At 47.3% G+C, this 22554-nt stretch overlaps 2 protein-coding genes across 5 annotated transcripts in view; both read left to right on the top strand.

The window, feature by feature from the left end:
* Positions 1-11350, top strand: part of dab2 (DAB adaptor protein 2) — an 82912-nt gene extending 71562 nt beyond the window's left edge. For all 4 annotated transcript variants that reach the window (XM_059974250.1, XM_059974251.1, XM_059974253.1 and 1 more), the window contains 5 exons: positions 319-436; positions 1519-2142; positions 3534-3619; positions 5574-5657; positions 10040-11350. In XM_059974250.1, coding sequence (XP_059830233.1) covers positions 319-436; positions 1519-2142; positions 3534-3619; positions 5574-5651 — 906 coding nt within the window. In that variant the 3' untranslated portion in view covers positions 5652-5657; positions 10040-11350. The remainder of the gene's footprint in view (positions 1-318; positions 437-1518; positions 2143-3533; positions 3620-5573; positions 5658-10039) is intronic.
* A 7131-nt stretch (positions 11351-18481) lies between these two features.
* The window catches only part of c9 (complement component 9), a 92942-nt gene continuing 88869 nt past the window's right edge, over positions 18482-22554 (top strand). Inside the window, exon 1 of the mRNA XM_059974249.1 lies at positions 18482-18629. Coding sequence (XP_059830232.1) covers positions 18538-18629 — 92 coding nt within the window. The 5' untranslated portion in view covers positions 18482-18537. The remainder of the gene's footprint in view (positions 18630-22554) is intronic.

The raw sequence follows: 22554 nt of genomic DNA, 5'->3' as shown, positions 1-22554 counted from the left end.
TCTATTTAGGCCTTTCAATATTCGATAGGTTTCAATGAGATCCCCCCTCATTCTTCTGAACTCCAGGGAGCCTAAAGCCATCAAATACTACAGACATTGACCCTTTAATTCCCAGGAATGTTCTCCTGAACCTCCAGACCCTCTCCAGAGGGATTTGGGTGGCTTTGTGCTGTGGCCAATTTCTACACTGGGTTGTTGAATAATTGAATTACAGGAGGCCATTTCTGACCCCGCAGACCACTCCAGTTCCCATTTCCTGTATCTCTGCTCAGGACGTTCCCTTCAGCCTCTGAAAGGCTTGCTTGCCATCTCTTGCAGACCACTAGCGACAGCGTTGTGTCCAGTACCACTGCAGTTCAGCCCCCAGCACCATCCGGTCTTGCTGCTTTGGACCTGTTCAGCGTCCCGGTCTCGACATCTTCTCTGGCTGGTCCAGGTAAGACCTTGAGCAACACGTAAATGCACAAAATGCTGGAGAAACTCCGTAAGTCAGACAGCATCTTGTCAAATGAGTTTTATTGAGCCAAGTCTTGATAAGACATAGGTCAGACCACGTGGAGCTGTGTAACTAGGGATGACTTGTGCCTAACAGCAAGACTTTCGTGTTTTGTTTCCGCTGCCCCTGCTCCCAAGAGCCCCTGTTAGAGATCTGTATGACCCTTGACCTTGAGAACTCGCATAGGCTGGGCAAGTGAGCTGGGAGCTTTTGTATGGCAGAATGTTTCAACCAGGCTGTGCATGGTGACAGGACAGACTACAGGTATATATTAACTACGGGAGAATGAGGGGAGATTTGACAGAGGTGAAAAGTTCTGAGGCACATCTATATCACTAGGGTACCTAAGACTTTTGCACAGTACTGTATCTACTAAATGTTTTCCAATATTACAATATTAACAAAAAACTTTAAAACTCACAGATACTGCTTTTTCAAGAACGAATAAAGAGGATGGAGATGGATGTCTTTCCACCATGTGCTTCAAATCAAATCAGAATTAACCCACGCAGCGGTTGAGGGTTATGGGCCAACCATGAGCAGATGGGGGTAACTTGCTATGCAACAATCGGCAAGTTTTCACGCTGACTGACTATGACGTCTGTCTGTTGTAATGGTCCCCTCATGTTGGTGCACTATTCAGATGGAATGGGTGTGAGATAAAAGCTATTGATTACTTATTTAGAGATACAATGCAGATCAGGCCCTTTCAGCCCAACAAGCCGCACCACCCAGCAACCCACCTAGCCTAATAACAGGACAATTTCCAATGACCAATTAACCTGCTAACCGGTATGTCATTAAACTGTGGGAGGAAACCCACGAGGTTAGGGAGGGAATGTGCTGAACTCCTTGAGATAGTGCCAAAATTCCAAACACTGCTCGCCCCAAGATGGGAGAGTGTCATGCTAAGAGTTCTCCAAACCACCATGCTGCCCAGAATCTCGTAGGAATGCCCAATAGGTGGTGTCTGAGTGGTTCCTAGTGCACAGGATGACTAAGTTGTGCTCTGCTCTCTCTAGGTTTGACAGGACCCACCCAGAGCACGTGGGGGCAGCCACTCGCTCAGCCTGGCCCACTGCCTCCAATGCCAGTTCCTGGTGGTTCTGCCCCCTTCATGCAGCCGGGTGTATTCGGAGGGTGCCCTGCTGTGGTTTGGAGCCAACCGCCTTCCTTTGGTGCCACGCCAACTCCTTCCACCTGGGCTCAGCTCTCCCTGCCGACTCCATCACCCCCGCCGGTGTGGGCTCAGCCACTCCCGCAAGCCCACCCGTTTGGGTCCAATCCCTTTGCACCCTCCCTTCCGATGATGCAAGCTCCAGCAATGGTTTCGGGGCTCCCGCCTACCCCACCTCCACGGCCCGTTCCTCAGGCCGGACCGCAGGACTCAACCAAGCAGCCCACCAGTGCCTTCACTGCCTTGGACCCCCTGGGAGACAAGGAGAAGAAGGGCATCAAGGAGATGTTCAAGGACTTCCAGATCGCCAAGCCGCCCGCCATCCCGGCGCGGAGAGGGGAGCAGCCGGCCGTTACTGGGGCCTCCGGGGCCTTCGGTCAATATTTCGGCACCAAAGTGGGTGTGGCGCAGGAAATAGCCGATCACGATGACTTTGACATCAGTCAGATCTCTGCAGCTGAAGCCAATGGTAATGGGCTTTGTCACCTGAGGCAGCGTTTGTGTAGGTTGTACAGATAGCTGAGAGTTGGTGGGGTCTAGGAAGAGCTGGCATCAATGCTGAATTATGGGTGAAGGTGGCAAGGCTGGGGTGCCAGCAGGGGTGCAAGAAATGGGTCATCCTTCCTGATGGGTATGCAATAGAGATTCGGTTGTTTAATGTCATTTCCAGTACACAGCTGTAAAGGAGAGCTATATAACTGGTCCTCGGGATCTGATGCAGCACAAAAAATCTATGCTAAAGAACACAATAGTTAAAACAAACACAACAAATATAAATACTTAAAGTAGCTTATATCCACAGATCGAATGTATGTCCATAAAGTGACGCTGGGCACAGGAGTGTCAGTACATAAGGGGACTGACTGGAAGTGATAGAGTAGTGGTGGTTGGGGGTGTGAAGGGGTGGAGGTGTTGATCAGACTTACTACTTGGGAAAATGAGAGTTTGAGCCTGGAGGTCCAGGTGTGGATGCAACATGGCCTCCTCCCTGATGGGAGTGGGACAGACTGTCCACGAGCAGGATGGAACATAAGGGACTGCAGATCCTAGCGTCCAGAGCAACAATCTGCTGGAGGAGCTCAGCGGATCAAGTAGATTCTGTGGAGGGAAATGGATGGATGATTGATGTTTTGGGTCAACCCTTCAAGTGGACTGAAGGAGGGAAGATCCCCGGGGTAAAAGGTGAAGGGGCAGTGTGGTGCAAGAAGAGCTGGTCAGGGAAGGGTGGATCCAGTCAGCAGATGTAAAGGGAGTATGGAGACTTGTACTGGCATTGGAGAGGGTCCAGAGGGTGTTCACAAGAATGATCCTGTGGATTAAATGGTTAATGAGGAGTGTTTGACTTTGGGCCTGTAGACGCTGGAGTTTAGAAGAATGAGGGGAATCTCATTGAAACCTATTGAATATTAAGAGGAGTGGATAAAGAGATAAGCTTTCCAATCATGGGTAGTCTAGGACCAGATGGCATAGCCTCGGAAGAGAGGGACATCCATTAAGGAGAGATTTCTTTAGCCAGGGGGTAGTAAATCTGTGGAATTCATTGCCATAGACGGTTGGGGAGGGCAAGTCATTGGGTATATTTAAAGTGGAGGTTGATAAGGTTCTGGATTAGACAGGGTGTCGAAGCTTACAGAGAGCAGGCAGGAGGAAGGCGTTGAGAGGGAAAGATAATTCCACCATGAGGAAATGGAGGAGCAGACTCGATGGGCCAAATGGCCTCATTCTGCTGCGATATCTTATGGACCTGGTGCTGAGGGTGGGACAGTTTGCTGGGAGTAGAGGGTCTGGTGTAAGAAAGAACAAGTATGACCTGCAGTTCACTTTACCAACGTCTGTGCTTGCTGTCTCGTTTTCTTGTAGAATTACCAGAAGCCACTGTGAGACTGAGTGCTCTGGTGCCAAATCCCTTTGATTCAATGGGAGATCCATTTGCTGCCCCTCCCACAGTGAGTACAAGCTATTAGCTGATTCTGCCTTCTCCCTCCTTCCAGTTGTGATGATGGGTCTCAGCCCAAACCACCCTCTCCATTGATGCTGCCCGACCTGCCAAGTTCCTCCAGCATTTAGTGTGTTGTCCTGTGCAAGTGCTGTGTGCACAATTTGATGGTTCAATAGGTTTAACGGTGGTGTAGGCCACTCAAACACCAGGAGAGGTGCTTCTTCATCCTGAGAGATCTTTACCTGAGGTGAATGTTAGCATTAATCTGGAGCCTCAGGTCTAGTCAGCAGAGACCCCTCCCTTCCCTGGACACCAAATACGAGCCTTGGTGCCCAGAAGTCCGAGACTGTTGGTCACTTGTTGATAAATACTGACCCCAGCAACCCAGTCTTGCTGGTATCCAGCTGCCGCCTCCCAAACCTTGGATCTGACACTTGCAGCTGACCAGTCTCTTTCCACAGACCTGGTATTAACTGCTCTCGAACTCTTTGACCGGCCCTGGACCACAGACTATAATTGCTTGAAGACCTTTTTATTTCAATGGGCGGCGTTTCCCTTCCATCACTGTTGATGTGTCCTCACCTGCATCTCCATTTCCCAAGTATCTGCCCTCATTCCATCCTCCCATCATAACAGGGATAGAGTTCTGCTTATTCTGACCTACCACCCCCATGAGCCTCTGTAGCCAGCATGTCATCCTCTGTAACTTTTGGCATCTCCACTGGGATCTTAACCACAAAATAACTCTTTCCCTTCCCAACCCCCTGTCCACTTTCTGTAGAAATGACTCTACAACCTGATTCTCTTGTCCATTCATCCCTCCTCACTGATCCCCCTCCTAGCACTTACCCCTGCAAGTGGCCAAAGTACTACTCCTGCCCATTCAGCTCCTCCCTCACCTCCATTCAGGACCTCAAACAGACCTTGAAAGTGAGTTGATAAAGCACTTCACATGACATCTATTGTATCTACCACTCCCAGTGCAGCCTCCTCTACATCAATGACTGGCCATAACCATATAACAATGACTGGCCTTGGCCTTGTGCTTGTGTGAGGGTTCTGGAAGCTAGATCTTCCTACCACCATCAGCTAGAAGGTACAGAAGGTCAGGTTCAGGAACAGGTATACCCCTACAACCATCAGGCTCCTGAACCACCATGGATAATTTCACTCACCTCAACACTGAACTGATTGCATAACCTACAGACTCACTTCCAACTCTTCATAATTCCTCCTGTTCTCAGCATCTTTTTGCACAGTTTGTCTTTTGCATGGTGGTTGTCAGTCAGTCTGTCTCTGTAGATCTTTGTAGATTCTATCACGTGTTTTTCCTGTGAGTGCACGAAAATGAATCTCAAGGTATATATGGTACCATCTATCTACTTCGGTAATAAATTTGACTTGATATACGAGGGGTGATTGATAAGTTTGTGGCCTAAGGTAGAAGGAGTCAATTTTAGAAAACCTAGCACATTTATTTTTCAGCACACTTAGTCCAGCGGTCATGCAGCATACGGAGCTTGGACCTCCAGAAAGGAGGGGGTGATTGATAAGTTTGTGGCCTAAGGTGGAAGGAGATGAGTTATACAGTTCTCGTTACATACACATGCAGTTCAACTCTTTGAGTGATTATGCAGAAAGTTTGAAGTTAATAACTCATCGGGGTGATTGATAAGTTCGTGGCTTAAGATAGCAGTAGATGAATTAAAATGTAGGAGGGAACTATGTTGAAAAATAAATGTGCTCGGTTTTCTAAAATTGATTCCTACCTTAGGCCATGAATTTATCAATCACGCCTTGTGTATGAGTACATGGAGGCATAGGTGCAATGGAAAAACTGACAACAACTTCAAGAAAAATAAACTAATTGTCAGTTTTGTATAAGGAAACCAGACCACTTTGATAATAACTTCATTTGTACTTTAACCCAGGTGTAAAAGTGTCTTTTCTTTGCTTTCTAGTCTGATTCTGCACCTGCTACCACTCCACAGTCATCCTCTGACCCATTTGGAGATCACTTCAGAAACCCATTTCTTTAACACCCGGTAAGTGCCTGTGTGTCTATGAGCAGGGACCTCCTGCACGTCCTGTACTTGAGCAGGGTGACCAAGCTCTCCAGTTATTACAAAGTCCAGTGCCAACTTCAGACTCCATCTCCGGTCAGAGTCATTTTCGTACGGTGAAATGTTATTTGCATTAACCAACACAGTGGCAAAATGCTATTGCAGCATTTAATTCCAACCACTGTCTGGAAGGAGTTTGTATGTTCTCCCTGTGACCATGAGGGTTTCCTCCCACAGTCCAAAGACCTACAGGTTGGTCACATTGTTGTAAATGGGTGGGGTAGTCTCGTTGGGCCAGAAGGGCCTGTTATTGTTCTGTATCTCTACATAAAAATAAAAACAACCAAAGTGGCCCACAAGTGTCGCCACATGTCCCAGCACCAGCGTAGCTCAGCAGAACAACAGCAAAAGGAGACCCTTTCCTCTCTCCCTCCCAGCCAATGGACCTTCTCCCTCATGTGCACACGCACGCACAAACCCTGGGATAGGCTGTCTCCAGATCTCCAACCTTCAGTGGAGTCTTTGGGCCTCTGACTCCCGGATATGCCAACCCAAGGACTTCAGACATCAGAGACCGAACTAACATCAACACTAACTTGTCTGTCCTGTGTCCACGAGCTGCTTTGAATTCCCATCAAAACCTAATGTGTTAATTTCTATAAGCAGATTCCTAAAAGATGCCACTTTATGAAGCTCTAGTCTATTTTGTGAAGACCTTATCAGAACATAGTCAGGGGTGATGGCAGAGCAGCAATGGCTGGAATTCCTCAAAGCAATTCAGAAGGCACAGGATGTATACAACCCAAAGACAAAATATTCTAAAGGAAAGGTGACACAACCGTGGCTGACGAGAAGTCAAAGCCAACATAAAAGCAAAGATTAGTGGGAAGTTAGAGTACTGGGAAGCTTTTAAAAACCAACAGAAGGCAACTTTAAAAAAAAAGCCTTAGAGATGGTTAAGAAGGAATACAAAAGTAAGCTCGCCAATGAGACCATAAGACATAGGTGCAGAGTTAATCCATTCAGCCCATCGAGTCTGCTCTGCTGTTCCATCATGTCTGATCCTGGATCCACTCAACCCCATACAACTGCCTTCTCGCCAAATTCTTTAATGCCCTGACCAATCAGGAGACAATCAATTTCCACCTTAAATATACCCACGGACTTGGCCTCCAGCAGTCTGTGGCAGAGCATTCCACAGATTCACCTCTCTCTGGATTAAAAAAAGTTCCTCCTTACCTCTGTTCTAAAGGGTCACCCCTCAATTTTGAGGCTGTGTCCTCTAGTTCTGGATATATCCATTACAGGAAACATCCTCTCCACATCCACCATATCTGGTCCTTCCAACATTCAGTAGGTTTCAATGAGATCTCCCAGCATTCTTCTAAATTCCAGTGAGTACAGGCCCAAAGCTGCCAACTGCTCCTCGTATGTTAACCCCTTCATTCCCAGAATCCTCCTCCTGAACCTCCTCTGGACTCTCTCCAATGACAACACATCCTTTCTGAGATATGGGGCCCAGAACTGTTGACAAAACTCCAAGTGCAGCCTGACTGGTGTCTTTATAAAGCCTCAGCATTATCTCCTTGTTTTTATATTCTATTCCCCTTGAAATAAATGCCAACATTGCATTTGCCTTCTTTACCACAGACTCAATCTGTAAATTAACTTTCTGCGAGTCTTGCCAGAGGCTCCTAAGTCCCTCTGCACCTCTGATGTTTGAACCTTCTCCCCATTTAGATAATAGTCCCCACTATTGTTCCTTTTACCAAAATGCATTATCGTACATTTCCCAACACTGTATTGCATCTGCCATTTTTTTTGCCCATTCTTCCAATTTGTCCTGCATTGCTTCCTCAGCACTACCTACCCCTCCACTTGTCTTCGTATCATCTGCAGACTTTGCCACAAAGCCATCAATTCCATTATCCGAACCATTGACAAACAATGTGAAAAGTAGCGGTCCCAATACTGACCCCTGAGGAACACAAGTCACTGCGAGCCAACCAGAAAAGGCCCCTTGTTTTCCCATTCACTACCTCCTGCCTGTATTCCTCTATCTATGCCTGTATCTTTCCTGTAATGCCATAGGATTTTTATCTTGCTAGGCAGCCTTGTGTGTGCACCTTATCAAATGCCTTCTGAAAATCGAAGTAAATGACATTCACTGCCTCTCCTTTGTCCATCCTGCTTGTTACTTCCTCAAAAAACTCTAACAGATTTGTCAGGCAAGATTTCCCTTTACAGAAACCATGCTGACTTTGACTTAGTTTATCATTAGTCTCCAAGTACCTCAACCTTATCCTTGATAATAGACTCCAACACTTTCCCAACCACTGAGATTAGGCTAACTGGCCTATATTCTCCTTTCTTTTGCCTTCCTCCCTTCTTAAAGAGTGGAATGACATTTGCAATCTTCCAGTCCTTCAGGATCATGCCAGAATCAAGTGATTCTTGAAAGATCATGACCAATGTATCTGCTCTCTCTTCAGCAACCATTTCTGAACTCTGGGATGTAGTCCATCTTGTCCAGGTGACCTACCCACCTTAAGATCTTTCAGTTTGACTGGCACTTTTTCCTTTGTAAAAGCAATGACACTCACTCCTGCACCCCGACACTCACAGACCTCTGGCACACTGCTAGTGTCTTCTAAAGTGAAGACTGATGTAAAGCCAACATCAGCGTGCTAAATGAAGCAAAAACAAGAAGGATTGAAGCCTACGTCTTCAAGAACCAAATGAGATGGAACGGTCATGTTGTTTGGATGAAAGGATTTGTCTGCCGAAACAAATCTTCTACTCCCAGCTTATGTTGTTCAGTGTAGTTTTTGTATTGTTCATGTAGCACCGTGGTCCTGAAAAACGTTGTCTCATTTTTACTGTGTATCAGTAGTTATGGTCGAAATGACAATAAAAGCACCTTGACTTGAAGAAGACAAACATAAAGGAGGCGGACAACAGAAGAGATTCAAAGACATCTTAAAAGCCAACATGAAGAAATGTAACATCGACAGCGACAATTGGGAAACCAATGCCAGGGACAGGGAACTCTGGCAAACCATCATCCGAGAAGGAACAGCAACTTTCGAAGCCAACAGATGTGCAGAATTAGAGGAAAAGAGAAGAAAATGGAAAGAGAGGCAGCACCAGCCAAAGCCCGATCTGCCATCTGGAACTACTTGTGCTGAATGCGGAAGAACTTTCAAAGCCAAGATTGGACTCATAAGCCACTTGAGAGCCCATAAATAGTTCAACAGAACGAAGACCGTCATCCTCGACCTCAAGGGGTAGTCATGACGATGACCCATTAAGTTCATCTGCCATTTCTTTGTCCCCATTACAACCTCAACTGAATCATTTTCCAGTGTCCTATCAACTCGCACCTCCCTTTCACTCTTTATATAACTGAAAAAAATTTAATATCCTGCTTTATATTATTGGCTAGTCTGTCCTCGTATTTAATCTTTTCCCTTATAACTTTTTTAGTTGCCTTTTGTTGGATTTTAAAAGCTTACCAATCATCCAACTTCCCATTCACTTTTGCTACCTAATATGCCCTCTTCTTGGCTTTTAGGTTGACGTGCGGGTTGAGTCTGTGGTGAGGAAGGTGAATTATATGTTGGCATTCATTTCCAGAGGACTAGAATATAGAAGCAAGGATGTAATGTTGAGACTTTATAAAGCACTGGTGAGACCTCACGTTGAGAACTGTGAGCAGGTTTGGGTTCCTTATCTTAGAAAGGATGTGCTGAAACTGGAGAACGTTCACAGGAGGTTCAAGAAAATGATTCCAGGATTGAATAGCTTGTCATATGAAGAGTGGTTGATGACCCTGGGCCTGTATCCACTGGAATTCAGAAGAATGAGGGGTGACCTCATTGAAACCGATTAAATGGTGAAAGGCTTTGATGGAGTGGATGTGGAGAGGATGTTTCCTGTGGTGGGAGAGTCTAAGACCGGAGGGGACAGCCTCAGAATAGGGGGGTGTCCTTGTAGGATGGAGATAAAGAACCATTTCTTTTGCCAGAGAGTGGTGAATCTGTGGAATTCTTTGCCAGAACTGTGTGGAGGCCAAGTCTTTACATATGTTTTAGGCAGAGGTTGATAGATTGCTGGTCAGGACATGAAGGGATACAGGGCAAAGGCAGGAGATTGGGGCTGACAGGAAAATTGGATCAGCCATGATGAAAATGTGGAGCAGACTTGATGGCCAATATCTGCTCCGATATTTTATGGTCTTATTTAATCACATTGCTCTGAGTCCAACAGTCGGATAGAGTTGTACTGGGATGACCATTCCCATTAATCAGCTAGGGACATTTTGTGATATCTACATTTTTAACAAGCTCTCTTTTTCTTCTCAGCCTCCCCATATTTGACCTGGACTCTCAACTGGTTTTTGCATACAATGGAAGGGTTGACGAATGGAACTGGTTTCTTGTGGCATACTCACCTGTGGACTTCAAGCCTTGTAGACCATCGGTTGGCCAAAACTGGTTCGCAGCAGCTGGACAGATCTACAGTGAAGTTAACTCCAATTGATGGAGCCGATTTTCAAACCCGAATGTTTTGTCTCTGGGGAATGGAAGCCAGCCCAAGCCGCCTCCGGGTTTTGGTCTGCTGGAGAGTTTAAGCGCCTGTTTTCCACTTGGTCCTTCAGTGGTCCAGTTGTACTGAGCACCTTTGACAGCTGTGGAACTGCCTGGTTTGTGTCATGTGCCTTGCGTTGATCTCGATCTCCTGCGCTTTTTTGTGGTGTTTGCTGTCCCTGCAATGGAGGATGTGTAGGTCCATTGTAAAGTGGGATGAGAGAACCCAGTATGGGAAGTGCATCTCCATGGTAACCCCTCTGCAGGTTGATCTTCACACTACGTGCCTAGCCCTTGTCCCTTTCTTTACGTCATGTGTCTGGGCTGGATTATAGATGTGGTGAGGTATTTAGAAATACACCAGGCAAAGAGTTGGGAATGGAGGAGCCTAGCCCAAAATGAGGGAATGCTAATTTTGCACATTTTTTAAAGTATTTTAAACTTCCTCTTCAATTTGTAGCTTTAGCACTAAGGTTAACAAAAGCCTGATTTAAACCAAATGAAACTCCCCCTGGACCTCCTGGCTCCAACTGTTAGCGTTCCCACTGGAATAACCCTATAGCCCTAACATGACATGAATGCTATTTGAGTGAGACCAATATTGCTGCTGCTACACCATCTCTACATCCTCACAAGTGGTTCACGTGCACACACCATACTAACAGATCAGTTGACACTGCTCCGGAATCTGTATGACACTCTTAAACCTGCCCAAACAACACCAGGATCAACCCAGTGCAAGGCTCTGGATCCTGTCATGGTGAGTCTTGGACATTTAAAGCCAGTGTACGTGTCACGGCAATTTATCTGCTCACCTGATTATAAGGTAACATAACTAGAAGTTCCACTGTAAAGGTAGCCTCTGAACAGTGTAAAGGTGGATTTGATGCCAAGCCCAGGGTAATCTTTGTTTGTATGAGCACTTGCCAGCACTCCACCTGCCAGTTCCTCGACAGCCCTAGTCCGTGTCCTTCCAACATCTTAAATTCTTCAATAAACTGGATCTATCAGTAGTTAGTTTAAGCTTTAACTATTACAACTGTAACCAATCTAATGTGATCTTTTATTAAATGTATTAATGCAGCATTTAAGCTATGTGTTTGTCTTATTCAGTCACCGCTCACTGACACCCTGGAAACGCGTCAGAAGAGCGAAGCCTAGACTCTGCACACAAAACGCTGGGAGAACTGCTGTGCTGGGCTGGGCTGTATTCACTAGGCTTTTCCGTTTAAGGGCTTTTAGGACATTAAACTCAAAGCCAGACATAATGAATGGCAGGACAAAATGCTGGTGGAGTTTAGCCGATCAGGCCATATCAAAGGAGAGGAATAAGCATCGACATTTTGAGCCGAGACCTACATCAGGACTATAGGAAGCACGTGATCCTGGCACTGTTTCCGGGTAGTGACCAACCATAACCACTGTAGTCCTAATGTGGGGTACTCACCTGAAACCATGACTGTGCATTCAAATTCAAAGTACATTTATTATCAAAGAATTCATCTCCATGGATACCGCCTGACCAGAGTTGCTCCAGTATTTAGTGTGTGTTCCTCTGGTTTGGTGGGTTATGGACTAGCTGGACTAGGTTTGAAGAGACATTTAGGTCAGCATAGGCTAGATGGGCCAAAGGGCCTGTTTCAATGCTGTTTATCTTTTAATTCGAGTTGGTCTGTTTTCTATCTAGTCCTGGGGGTCACTAACCTAGAGTACTTCACCTCTTTTCCCTACCCCCCACTGAGCCATCACTTAAGCTTCACAGGACACAGTGTGGGGTGGAGGGTCTGCAGATAACCCGAGTGAACATTACACAGTGTACTGTAGCTGAAACATCAGTAAATGTCAGTCCAGGAATGAGTTGGTATGTCATGAGTTATGAAGGTCCTGGACAGTGAAGTCCCAATTGGCAAGCTGTCCTTTACTTAACATTTATCCTTCACCAAATCAATCTAACCCTTCCCTCTCCTACAAAGCCCTCCATGTTTCTATCATCCATGTGCCTGTGTGCTTCTTAAATGTGTCTATCTGTACCCCAGCAGGGACTCCATGTCCTTGCTTCTGGCATTCTCCCCCCCCCCCCCATACTTTCCTCCAATCAGCTTAAAAAATGATATCCCATTGTATTAGCCATTCCCATCCTGTGGAAAAAGTCTCTGGCTATCTACCCAATCCAAGCCTCTTATCTTGAGTCACTCCTTATCCTCCTTCACTCCAAAGAGAAAACCCCAATTCGCTCAACCAATCCTCATAAGACATGCTCTGTAATCCAGGCAGCATTGGGAGGGTTTAAACTAATTTGCAAGGGGGATGGGACCCAAAACGATAGAGCAGTGAAAGAAGTGCATGGAGTAAAGCCAGATCTAACATATAGAGAGGCTTTGAGGAAAGAGAAGCAGAATAAAGGGCGTAAAGATAGTAAGGTAGAAGGGCTAAAGTGCGTGTACTTCAATGCAAGAAGCATCAGGAACAAAGGTGATGAACTGAGAGCTTGGATACATACATGGAATTATGATGTAGTGGCCATTACGGAGACTTGGCTGGCACCAGGGCAGGAATGGATTCTCAATATTCCTGGATTTCAGTGCTTTAAAAGGGATGGGGGGGGGAAGGGGAGGAGGGGTGGCATTACTGGTCAGGGATGCTATTACAGCTACAGAAAGGGTGGGTACTGTAGCAGGATCCTCTTTTGAGTCAGTATGGGTGGAAGTCAGGAAGAGGAAGGGAGCAGTTACTCTACTGGGGGTATTCTATAGGCCACCTGGTAGCAGCAGAGATACCGAGGAGCAGATTGGGAGGCAGATTTTGGAAAGGTGTAAAAACACAGGTTTGTTATCATGGGTAACTTTAACTTCCCTAATATTGATTGGCACCTGATTAGTTCCAAGGGTTTAGATGGGGCAGAGTTTGTTACGTGTGTCCAGGATGGATTCCTGTCACAGTATGTTGATAGGCCGACTAGGGGGAATGCCATACTAGATCTAGTATTAGATAACGAACCGGGTCAGGTCACAGATCTCTCAGTGGGTGAGCATCTGGGGGACAGTGATCACTGCTCCCTGACCTTTAGCGTTATCATAGAAAAGGATAGAATCAGAGAGGACAGGAACATTTTTAATTGGGGAAGGGCAAATTATGAGGTTAGAACTTGCGGGTGTGAATTGGGATGATGTTTTTGCAGGTAAATGTACTATGGACATGTGTTCGATGTTTAAGGGTATCTTGCAGGATGTTAGGGGTAAATTTGTCCCGGTGAGGAAGATAAAGAATGGTAGGGTGAAGGAACCATGGGTGACAAGTGAGGTGGAAAATCTAGACAGGTGGAAGAAGGCAGCATACATGAGGTTTAGGAAGCAAGGATCAGATACGTCTATTGAGGAATATAGGGTAGCAAGAAAGGAGCTTAAGAAGGGGCTGAGAAGAGCAAGAAGGAGGCATGAGAAGTCCTTGGTGAGTAAGGTAAAGGAAAACCTCAAGACATTCTTCAATTATGTGAAGAACAAAAGGATGACAGGAGTGAAGGTAGGACAGATTAGAGATAAAAGTGGGAAGATGTGCCTGGAGGCTGTGGAAGTGAGCGAGGTCCTCAATGAATACTTCTCTTCGGTATTCATCAATGAGAGGGAACTTGATGGCGGTGAGGACAATATGAGTGAGGTTGCTGTTCTGGAGCATGTTGATATTAAGGGAGAGGAGGTGTTGGAGTTGTTAAAATACATCAGGACGGTTAAGTCCCCAGGGCCTGACGGAATTTTCCCCAGGCTGCTCCACAAGGTGAGGGAAGAGATTGCTGAGCCTCTGGCTAAGATCTTTATGTCCTCGTTGTCCATGGGAATGGTTCCAGAGGATTGGAGGGAAGTGAATCCCTTGTTCAAAAAAGGTAGTAGGGATAGTCTGGGTAATTATAGACCAGTGAGCCTTATGTCTGTGGTGGGAAAGGTGTTGGAAAAGATTCTTGGAGATAGAATCTATGGGCATTTAGAGAATCACGTTCTGATCAGGGACAGTCAGCATGGCTTTGTGAAGGGCAGATCGTGCCTAACAAGCCTGATAGAGTTCTTTGAGGAGGTGACCAGGCAAATAGATGAGGGTAATGCAGTGGATGTGATCTACATGGATTTTAGTAAGGCATTTGACAAGGTTCCACACGGTAGGCTTATTCAGAAAGTCAGAAGGCATGGGATCCAGGGAAGTTTGGCCGGGTGGATTCAGAATTGGCTTGCCTGCAGAAGGCAGAGGGTTGTGGTGGAGGGAGTACATTCAGATTGGAGGGTTGTGACTAGTGGTGTCTCACAAGGATCTGTTCTGGGACCTCTACTTTTCGTGATTTTTATTAACGACCTGGATGTGGGTGGCAAGTTTGCAGACGACATGAAGGTTGGTGGTGGTGTAGATAGTGTAGAGGATTGTCGAAGATTGCAGAGAGACATTGATAGGATGCAGAAGTGGGCTGAGAAGTGGCAGATGGAGTTCAACCCAGAGAAGTGTGAGGTGGTACACCTTGGAAGGACAAACTCCAAGGCAGAGTACAGAGTAAATGGCAGGATACGTGGTAGTGTGGAGGAGCAGAGGGATCTGGGGTTACATGTCCACAGATCCCTGAAAGTTGCCTCACAGGTAGATAGGGTAATTAAGAAAGCTTATGGGGTGTTAGCTTTCATAAGTCGAGGGATAGAATTTAAGAGTCGCGATGTAATGATGAAGCTCTATAAAACTCTGGTTAGGCCACACTTGGAATACTGTGTCCAGTTCCAGTCGCCTCACTATAGGAAGGATGTGGAAGCATTGGAAAGGGTACAGAGGAGATTTACCAGGATGCTGCCTGGTTTAGAGAGTATGGATTGTGATCAGAGATTAAGGGAGCTAGGGCTTTATTGTTTGGAGAGAAGGAGGATGAGAGGAGACATGATAGAGATGTACAAGATATTAAGAAGAATAGACAGAGTGGACAGCCAGCGCCTCTTCCCCAGGGCACCACTGCTCAATACAAGAGGACATGGCTTTAAGGTAAGGGGAGGGAGTTCAAGGGGGATATTAGAGGAAAGTTTTTTACTCAGAGAGTGGTTGGTGCGTGGAGTGCACTGCCTGAGTCCGTGGTGGAGGCAGATACACTAGTGAAGTTTAAGAGATAACTAGACAGGTATATGGAGGAATTTAAGGTGGGGGGTTATATGGTAGGCAGGGTTTGAGGGTCAGCACAACATTGTGGGCCGAAGGGCCTGTAACGTGCTGTACTATGTTCAATGTCAGCATTCATTTCAGGAGGACTGGAATAGAAGAGCAAAGGTGTAATGCTGAGGCACTGGGTACACTGCACTCGGAGAATTGTGTGCGGTTCTGGGTCCCTTATCTCAGACAAGGTGCACTGGCATTGGACAGGCTCCAGAGGAGATTCACGAGAATGATTCTGGAAATTAAAGGCCTGCCGTATGAGGAGCATTTCATGGCTCTGGGCCCATACTCACTGGAACTCAGAAGAATGAGGGACGTTCTTGTAGAAACCTTTGGAACATTGTAAGGCCGAGATTGAGTTGCTGTGAAGAGGATGTTTCCTATCGTGGGGGAGTTTAGTACCGGAGGCACAGCCTCAGAATGGAGGGACTTCCATTTGGAAGGTTCAAAGGTTCATTTTATTATCAAAGTATGTGCAAGGAATACAACTCTGAGATTTGTCTTGTCCGGAAAGCCATGGAATACAGAAAAAGCATAGTTGTTGAAAGAAAAGATATCAAACCCTCCCCCCCACAAACAAGAAAAAGAAACAGACATCTCACACCCCAAATCCCACAACCCCTCCCTCAAACAAAAACTAACTAATCGCCCACCCAGACGCAGCAGCTGAAGCATCAGACCCCTCCCACGCTATGAGAACAATGACAGTAACGTTGAACCCCCATCCTCTCTCGCACACAAATATCTAACAGGTCGCTCAGACTGAAACATCAGACCCCACATTTCCACCCCCTCCCTCGCCCATAAGAAGCAACACATCGTTCACCCGCTGATCGGCAACAAGCGAGAGAACTGAAGGAGACCGATGTAAACTCCAGCCACACTGACACGTCTCGGAATTTCTCTGTCTGCATCGAGGACAGTGACAGCTCGAACTCAGTCCTTCTGTGCAGAGCGACACCAATTGTGTTCTTCGTTCGCCAACCCGTGACCTACTCATGGAGAGCGACTGCTGACCCAACACTGTCTCCTGACCTCTGGCCAGAGACGAGGAGGAATTTCCTTAACTCGAGGGTGGTGGATCGGTGAAATTCATTGCCACTGTGGACGGCAGGTCATTGGGTGTATTTAAAGTGGAGTTTGATAGATTCTTGATTAGTCAGGGTGTCAAAAGTTACAGGAAAAGTCAGGACAATGGGGTTGAGAGGGATAGTAAATCAGCCATGATGGAATGGCAGAGAAGACTTGATAGGCAGAATGGCCTACATCTGCTCCTGTGTCTTATGGGCTGAGGGTTGGAGTCAGTGGCTTGGGAAATTGGGTGAGTGAGAGGTTTCTAGCCGATTGGAGAAGGAATCAGGAGTCCAGTGCCCAGAGATTCTCACAACATCCAGACACGTAACCAAGACAGAGACTCACAGGCCAATTATCATCGTAAAGCAGTAAAAGGAAAGGATTTAAAAGGGACCTGAAGGGCAACTGTTTTATCCAGAGGTTCTGCCTGCTCCGTCAATCCCTGGAGTCCTGACATTTTTGTAAACCTTTTCAGCCCAACTTTTCAATTCTGTCCAAGACTTCCATTCATGTTAGTCCCATTGCCTCTGTTTGTCCCACTCCCATCAGGGAGGAGGCTATGTAGCATCCACACCAGGACCACCAGACTCAAACAGTTACCTACTTTCCCCAAGCAGTGAGGCTGATCAACACCTCCACCCACTAACCCACCCCTCCACACCCCCAACCACCATCATTTCCTGTCAGAGTCACCTTATGTACAGACACTCCTGTGCCTGGTGTCACTTTATGGACATACAGTCACTCTATGGATATAAGCAATCTTGTGTATTCAGATTTATTGTGTTTTTTTATTATTGTGTTCTTTATCTTAGTGTGTTTTTTTGTGTTGCATTGAACCTGGAGTAACAACTATTTCATTTTCCTTTACCTTTGTGTACTGGAAATGATATTCAACTACCTTGAATCTTAAAACTTGCTCTAAACCTTTGTCTTTCTCTTCGTTTTGTTTCATTGATCCTATCTTCCTGTAAATGCCTGAAAGAAAATGACTCTCATGGTGATATTAGGCAGATGTCGAAATGGTGACGTGTGTGTACATACTTTGGTAATGAATTTATTTTGAGGTGAAACCTTTCCAAGAGGCAGCAGTGGATAGCGCATTCACTTTACAGTGGCAACAATCTCCGATTCTGATTCAATTCCCACCGCTGTCTGTAAGGAGTTTGTGCATTCTCCCTGTGATCCGGTCTCCACACACCTTCCACAGCCGTGTAGACCGGTGTTTGATTGGCCATTGTTGTGTGTTGACGATTGATTGGATCAGAGAGAACGAAGCGGGTGCTTGATGGTTGGCACAAATTGGATGGGCTGAGTGGTCTGTTTCAGGCTGCTCCTTTCCACGCCTCTCTAACGGCAAGTAGTGTAACGCCAGCCTCCTACACGTCGAAGCACCGCACTAACCGGTGGTATTGGAAGGCCAGCCAGGCTCAGTGCCCTGGGAAAATCCGACATCACAACAGGTCCTTCCGACAACACGTCCGTGCCAGGCGTCAAGTAGGTTTGAGGTTGAAGAGGAAAGGATTTAAAAGGGACCTGAAGGGCAACTGTTTTATCCAGAGGTTCTGCCTGCTCCGTCAATCCCTGGAGTCCTGACATTTTTGTAAACCTTTTCTGCACTCTTCACAACTTAAAGATTTGGAAAGGCATCTTTCCTATAGCAGGGTGACCAGAACTGGAGGCAGTGTTCCAAAAGATCTTGCACAATTGTAACATGGTCTTCCAGCTTGCACTCGGTGCCCTGACGGAAGGTCAGAATGCCAGAAGCCTCCTTCAGCACCCTGTCTACCTGTGATGCCACTTTCAGGCAGCCATGTACTTGGATTCTGAGGCCCCTCTGTCCTACAACACACCCGCGGTCCTACCATTCCCTGCATAAGTCCTGCCCTGTTTTGACTAGACTAGATTGGCATAGGTTAATAAGGCCATACGTGATCTGGGAGGCCTGTCAATGATTGACGAACAGCTTTTATTTGCCCCGTTCACAGTGCTGGGTCTCAGTGTCACGTAGGTTGCACTGGTTGTGGGAGATGGCGAGAAAGTGGAACTGGGCCACCCTGGTTGTCCACCTCCTGCTGTGGCTTTCAGTAGCGGGTCGGTCACACGTGCAGACTGAGACACGGTAAGCTGGTGGGTCTACCGCTCGCTCGGAGTACCATTGTCTCCAAGTGTCTGTTTCTCCGCTCCAGGGGAGGGTATGATCACAGTGGGAAGAGGTATGATTACAGTGGGGAGGGGTGCAGGGGAGGGTATGATCACAGTGGGGAGAGGTATGATTACAGTGGGGGTGCAGGGGAGGGTATGATTACAGTGGGGAGAGGTATGATTACAGTGGGGAGAGGTATGATTACAGTGGGGGGTGCAGGGGAGGGTATGATTACAGTGGGGAGGGTTGAGATTACAGTGGGGGGTGCAGGGGAGGGTATGGTCACACTGGGAACATGAGGGTGAGTCTTGTAAAGAAGGTTCAGTCACTCAGTATTCAATAGGAGGTAGTAAATCGGATTACTCGTTGGCTTTGTGGGAGAAGCCAGAGAGTGATAGAAGGTGGTTGCCTCTCTGACTGGTGGCCCGTGACTAGTGGAGTGTCACAGGGATCGGTGTTGGGTCTGCTGTTGTTTGTCATCAATGATCTGGATGGTAAAGTGATGACACCAAGACTGGGGGTGTAGTGAACAGTGAGAAAGACTATCAGAATTTGCAGTGGGATCTGGACCAGATGGAAAAACGGGCTGAAAACTGGCAGGTGGAATTTATTGCAGACACTTGTGAGGTATTGCACCTCAGTAGGACCAACTGGGGTGGGTGTTACACAGCGAAGGGTACAGCACCGAGGAGTGTGGTGGGACAGAGGAATCGGGAGGCACAGGAACGGAGGTCATACAGAAAGCTTTTGGCATGTTGGACTTCACAGGTCAAAGTCCTGAGTTCAGGAGCTGGGACTGCGTGAGGCCTAATTTGGAGTATTGTGCGCAGTATCGGTCACCGCTGTACAGGAAAGATATCAATAAAGTTGAAAGAGTGCAGAGAAAATTTACAAGGATGTCCCTGGGTCTGGAGGACCGGAGTTATAAGGAAAGATTGAATAGATTCTTGGACTATCCTCTTGGAATGGAGATGATTGAGGGGAGACTTGATAGAGGGATAGAAAATTAAGAGTGCTAGCAGGCTTTTCCCATTGGGATTGGTTGGGTTTACAACCAGAGGTCAGGGGTTAAGGGTGAAAGGAGAAAGGTTTAAGGGAAACATGAGGGGAAACCGCTTCACTCCGAGGGTGGTGATAGTGAGGAAGGAGCGGCCAGACGAAGTGGTGGATGTGAGCTAGATTTCAATGGTTGGCGTGATGGTTAGCGCAACGCTTTACAGCACCAGTGTCACCGCTGTCGGTAAGGAGTTTGTACCTTCTCCCCGTAATCACCTGGGTTCCCTCCGGGTGCTCTGGTTTCCTCCTACATTCCAAAGATGGAGTGACTTGTGGGCATGTGATGTTGGCACTGGAAGCCTGGCGACCCCTGTGGGCTGCCTCCAGCTCTTCATTGCCACTGTGTTGGTCGTTTTAATGCGACAAAAGAAGCTAATCAGGGTCAGCATGGACAAAGTGGACCGAAGGGCATCTTCCCGTGCAGCTTGACCACAGCGTATCCATGCCTGACATTCAGGCATCTCTGCAAACAGATAACGAGCAGTGATTGAGGTGATGTGGGAACGAGCTTCCCTGGAGAATCCTGGATGTAAGATCCCTTGTGTCCAGCAGAGGGGGCAGTCGCATCAAGTTTCACCTGAACTCTTCGCGGCTGAAAATGCAACACCTCCCACTGTGACCCAACAACCTAACCGAACACCTCCCACTGTCACCCAACAACCTAACCGAACACCTCCCACTGTGACCCAACAACCTAACTGAACACCTCCCACTGTCACCAAACAACCTAACTGAACACCTCCCACTGTCACCCAACAACCTAAATGAACACCTCCCACTGTCACCCAACAACTGAACACCTCCCACTGTCACCCAACAACTGAACACCTCCCACTGTCACCCAACAACTGAACACCTCCCACTGTCACCCAACAACTGAACACCTCCCACTGTCACCCCACAACCTAACTGAACACCTCCCACTGTCACCCAACAACTGAACACCTCCCACTGTCACCCAACAACTGAACACCTCCCACTGTCACCCCACAACCTAACTGAACACCTCCCACTGTCACCCAACAACTGAACACCTCCCACTGTGACCCAATAACCTAAATGAACACCTCCCACTGTCACCCAACAACCTAAATGAACACCTCCCACTGTCACCCAACAACTGAACACCTCCCACTGTCACCCAACAACTGAACACCTCCCACTGTCACCCAACAACTGAACACCTCCCACTGTCACCCCACAACCTAACTGAACACCTCCCACTGTCACCCAACAACTGAACACCTCCCACTGTCACCCAACAACTGAACACCTCCCACTGTGACCCAATAACCTAAATGAACACCTCCCACTGTCACCCAACAACCTAAATGAACACCTCCCACTGTCACCCAACAACTGAACACCTCCCACTGTCACCCAACAACTGAACACCTCCCACTGTCACCCAACAACTGAACACCTCCCACTGTCACCCCACAACCTAACTGAACACCTCCCACTGTCACCCAACAACTGAACACCTCCCACTGTCACCCAACAACTGAACACCTCCCACTGTCACCCCACAACCTAACTGAACACCTCCCACTGTCACCCAACAACCTAAGTGAACACCTCCCACTGTCACCCAACAACCTAACTGAACACCTCCCACTGTCACCCAACAACCTAACCGAACACCTCCCACTGTCACCCAACAACCTAACTCAACACCTCCCACTCTCACCCAATAACCTAAATGAACACCTCCCACTGTCACCCAACAACCTAACCGAACACCTCCCACTGTCACCCAACAACTGAACACCTCCCACTGTCACCCAACAACTGAACACCTCCCACTGTCACCCAATAACCTAAATGAACACCTCCCAATGTCACCCAACAACTGAACACCTCCCACTGTCACCCAATAACCTAAATGAACACCTCCCACTGTCACCCAACAACCTAACCGAACACCTCCCACTGTCACCAAACAACCTAACTGAACACCACCCACTGTCACCCAACAACCTAACCGAACACCTCCCACTGTCACCAAACAACCTAACTGAACACCTCCCACTGTCTCCCAATAACCTAAATGAACACCTCCCACTGTCACCCAACAACCTAATTGAACACCTCCCACTGTCACCCAACAACCTAACCGAACACCTCCCACTGTCACCCAACAACCTAACTGAACACCTCCCACTGTGACCCAATAACCTAAATGAACACCTCCCACTGTCACCCAACAACCTAAATGAACACCTCCCACTGTCACCCAACAACTGAACACCTCCCACTGTCACCCAACAACTGAACACCTCCCACTGTCACCCCACAACCTAACTGAACACCTCCCACTGTCACCCAACAACTGAACACCTCCCACTGTCACCCAACAACTGAACACCTCCCACTGTGACCCAATAACCTAAATGAACACCTCCCACTGTCACCCAACAACCTAAATGAACACCTCCCACTGTCACCCAACAACTGAACACCTCCCACTGTCACCCAACAACTGAACACCTCCCACTGTCACCCAACAACTGAACACCTCCCACTGTCACCCCACAACCTAACTGAACACCTCCCACTGTCACCCAACAACTGAACACCTCCCACTGTCACCCAACAACTGAACACCTCCCACTGTCACCCCACAACCTAACTGAACACCTCCCACTGTCACCCAACAACTGAACACCTCCCACTGTGACCCAATAACCTAAATGAACACCTCCCACTGTCACCCAACAACCTAAATGAACACCTCCCACTGTCACCCAACAACTGAACACCTCCCACTGTCACCCAACAACTGAACACCTCCCACTGTCACCCAACAACTGAACACCTCCCACTGTCACCCCACAACCTAACT

The sequence above is a fragment of the Hypanus sabinus genome, chromosome 7 (genome assembly GCF_030144855.1).
Source record: "Hypanus sabinus isolate sHypSab1 chromosome 7, sHypSab1.hap1, whole genome shotgun sequence".
NCBI lineage: Eukaryota > Metazoa > Chordata > Chondrichthyes > Myliobatiformes > Dasyatidae > Hypanus > Hypanus sabinus.
The sequence above is the reverse complement of the archived record's forward strand: the minus strand, read 5'-3'. Positions and strand labels throughout refer to the sequence as shown.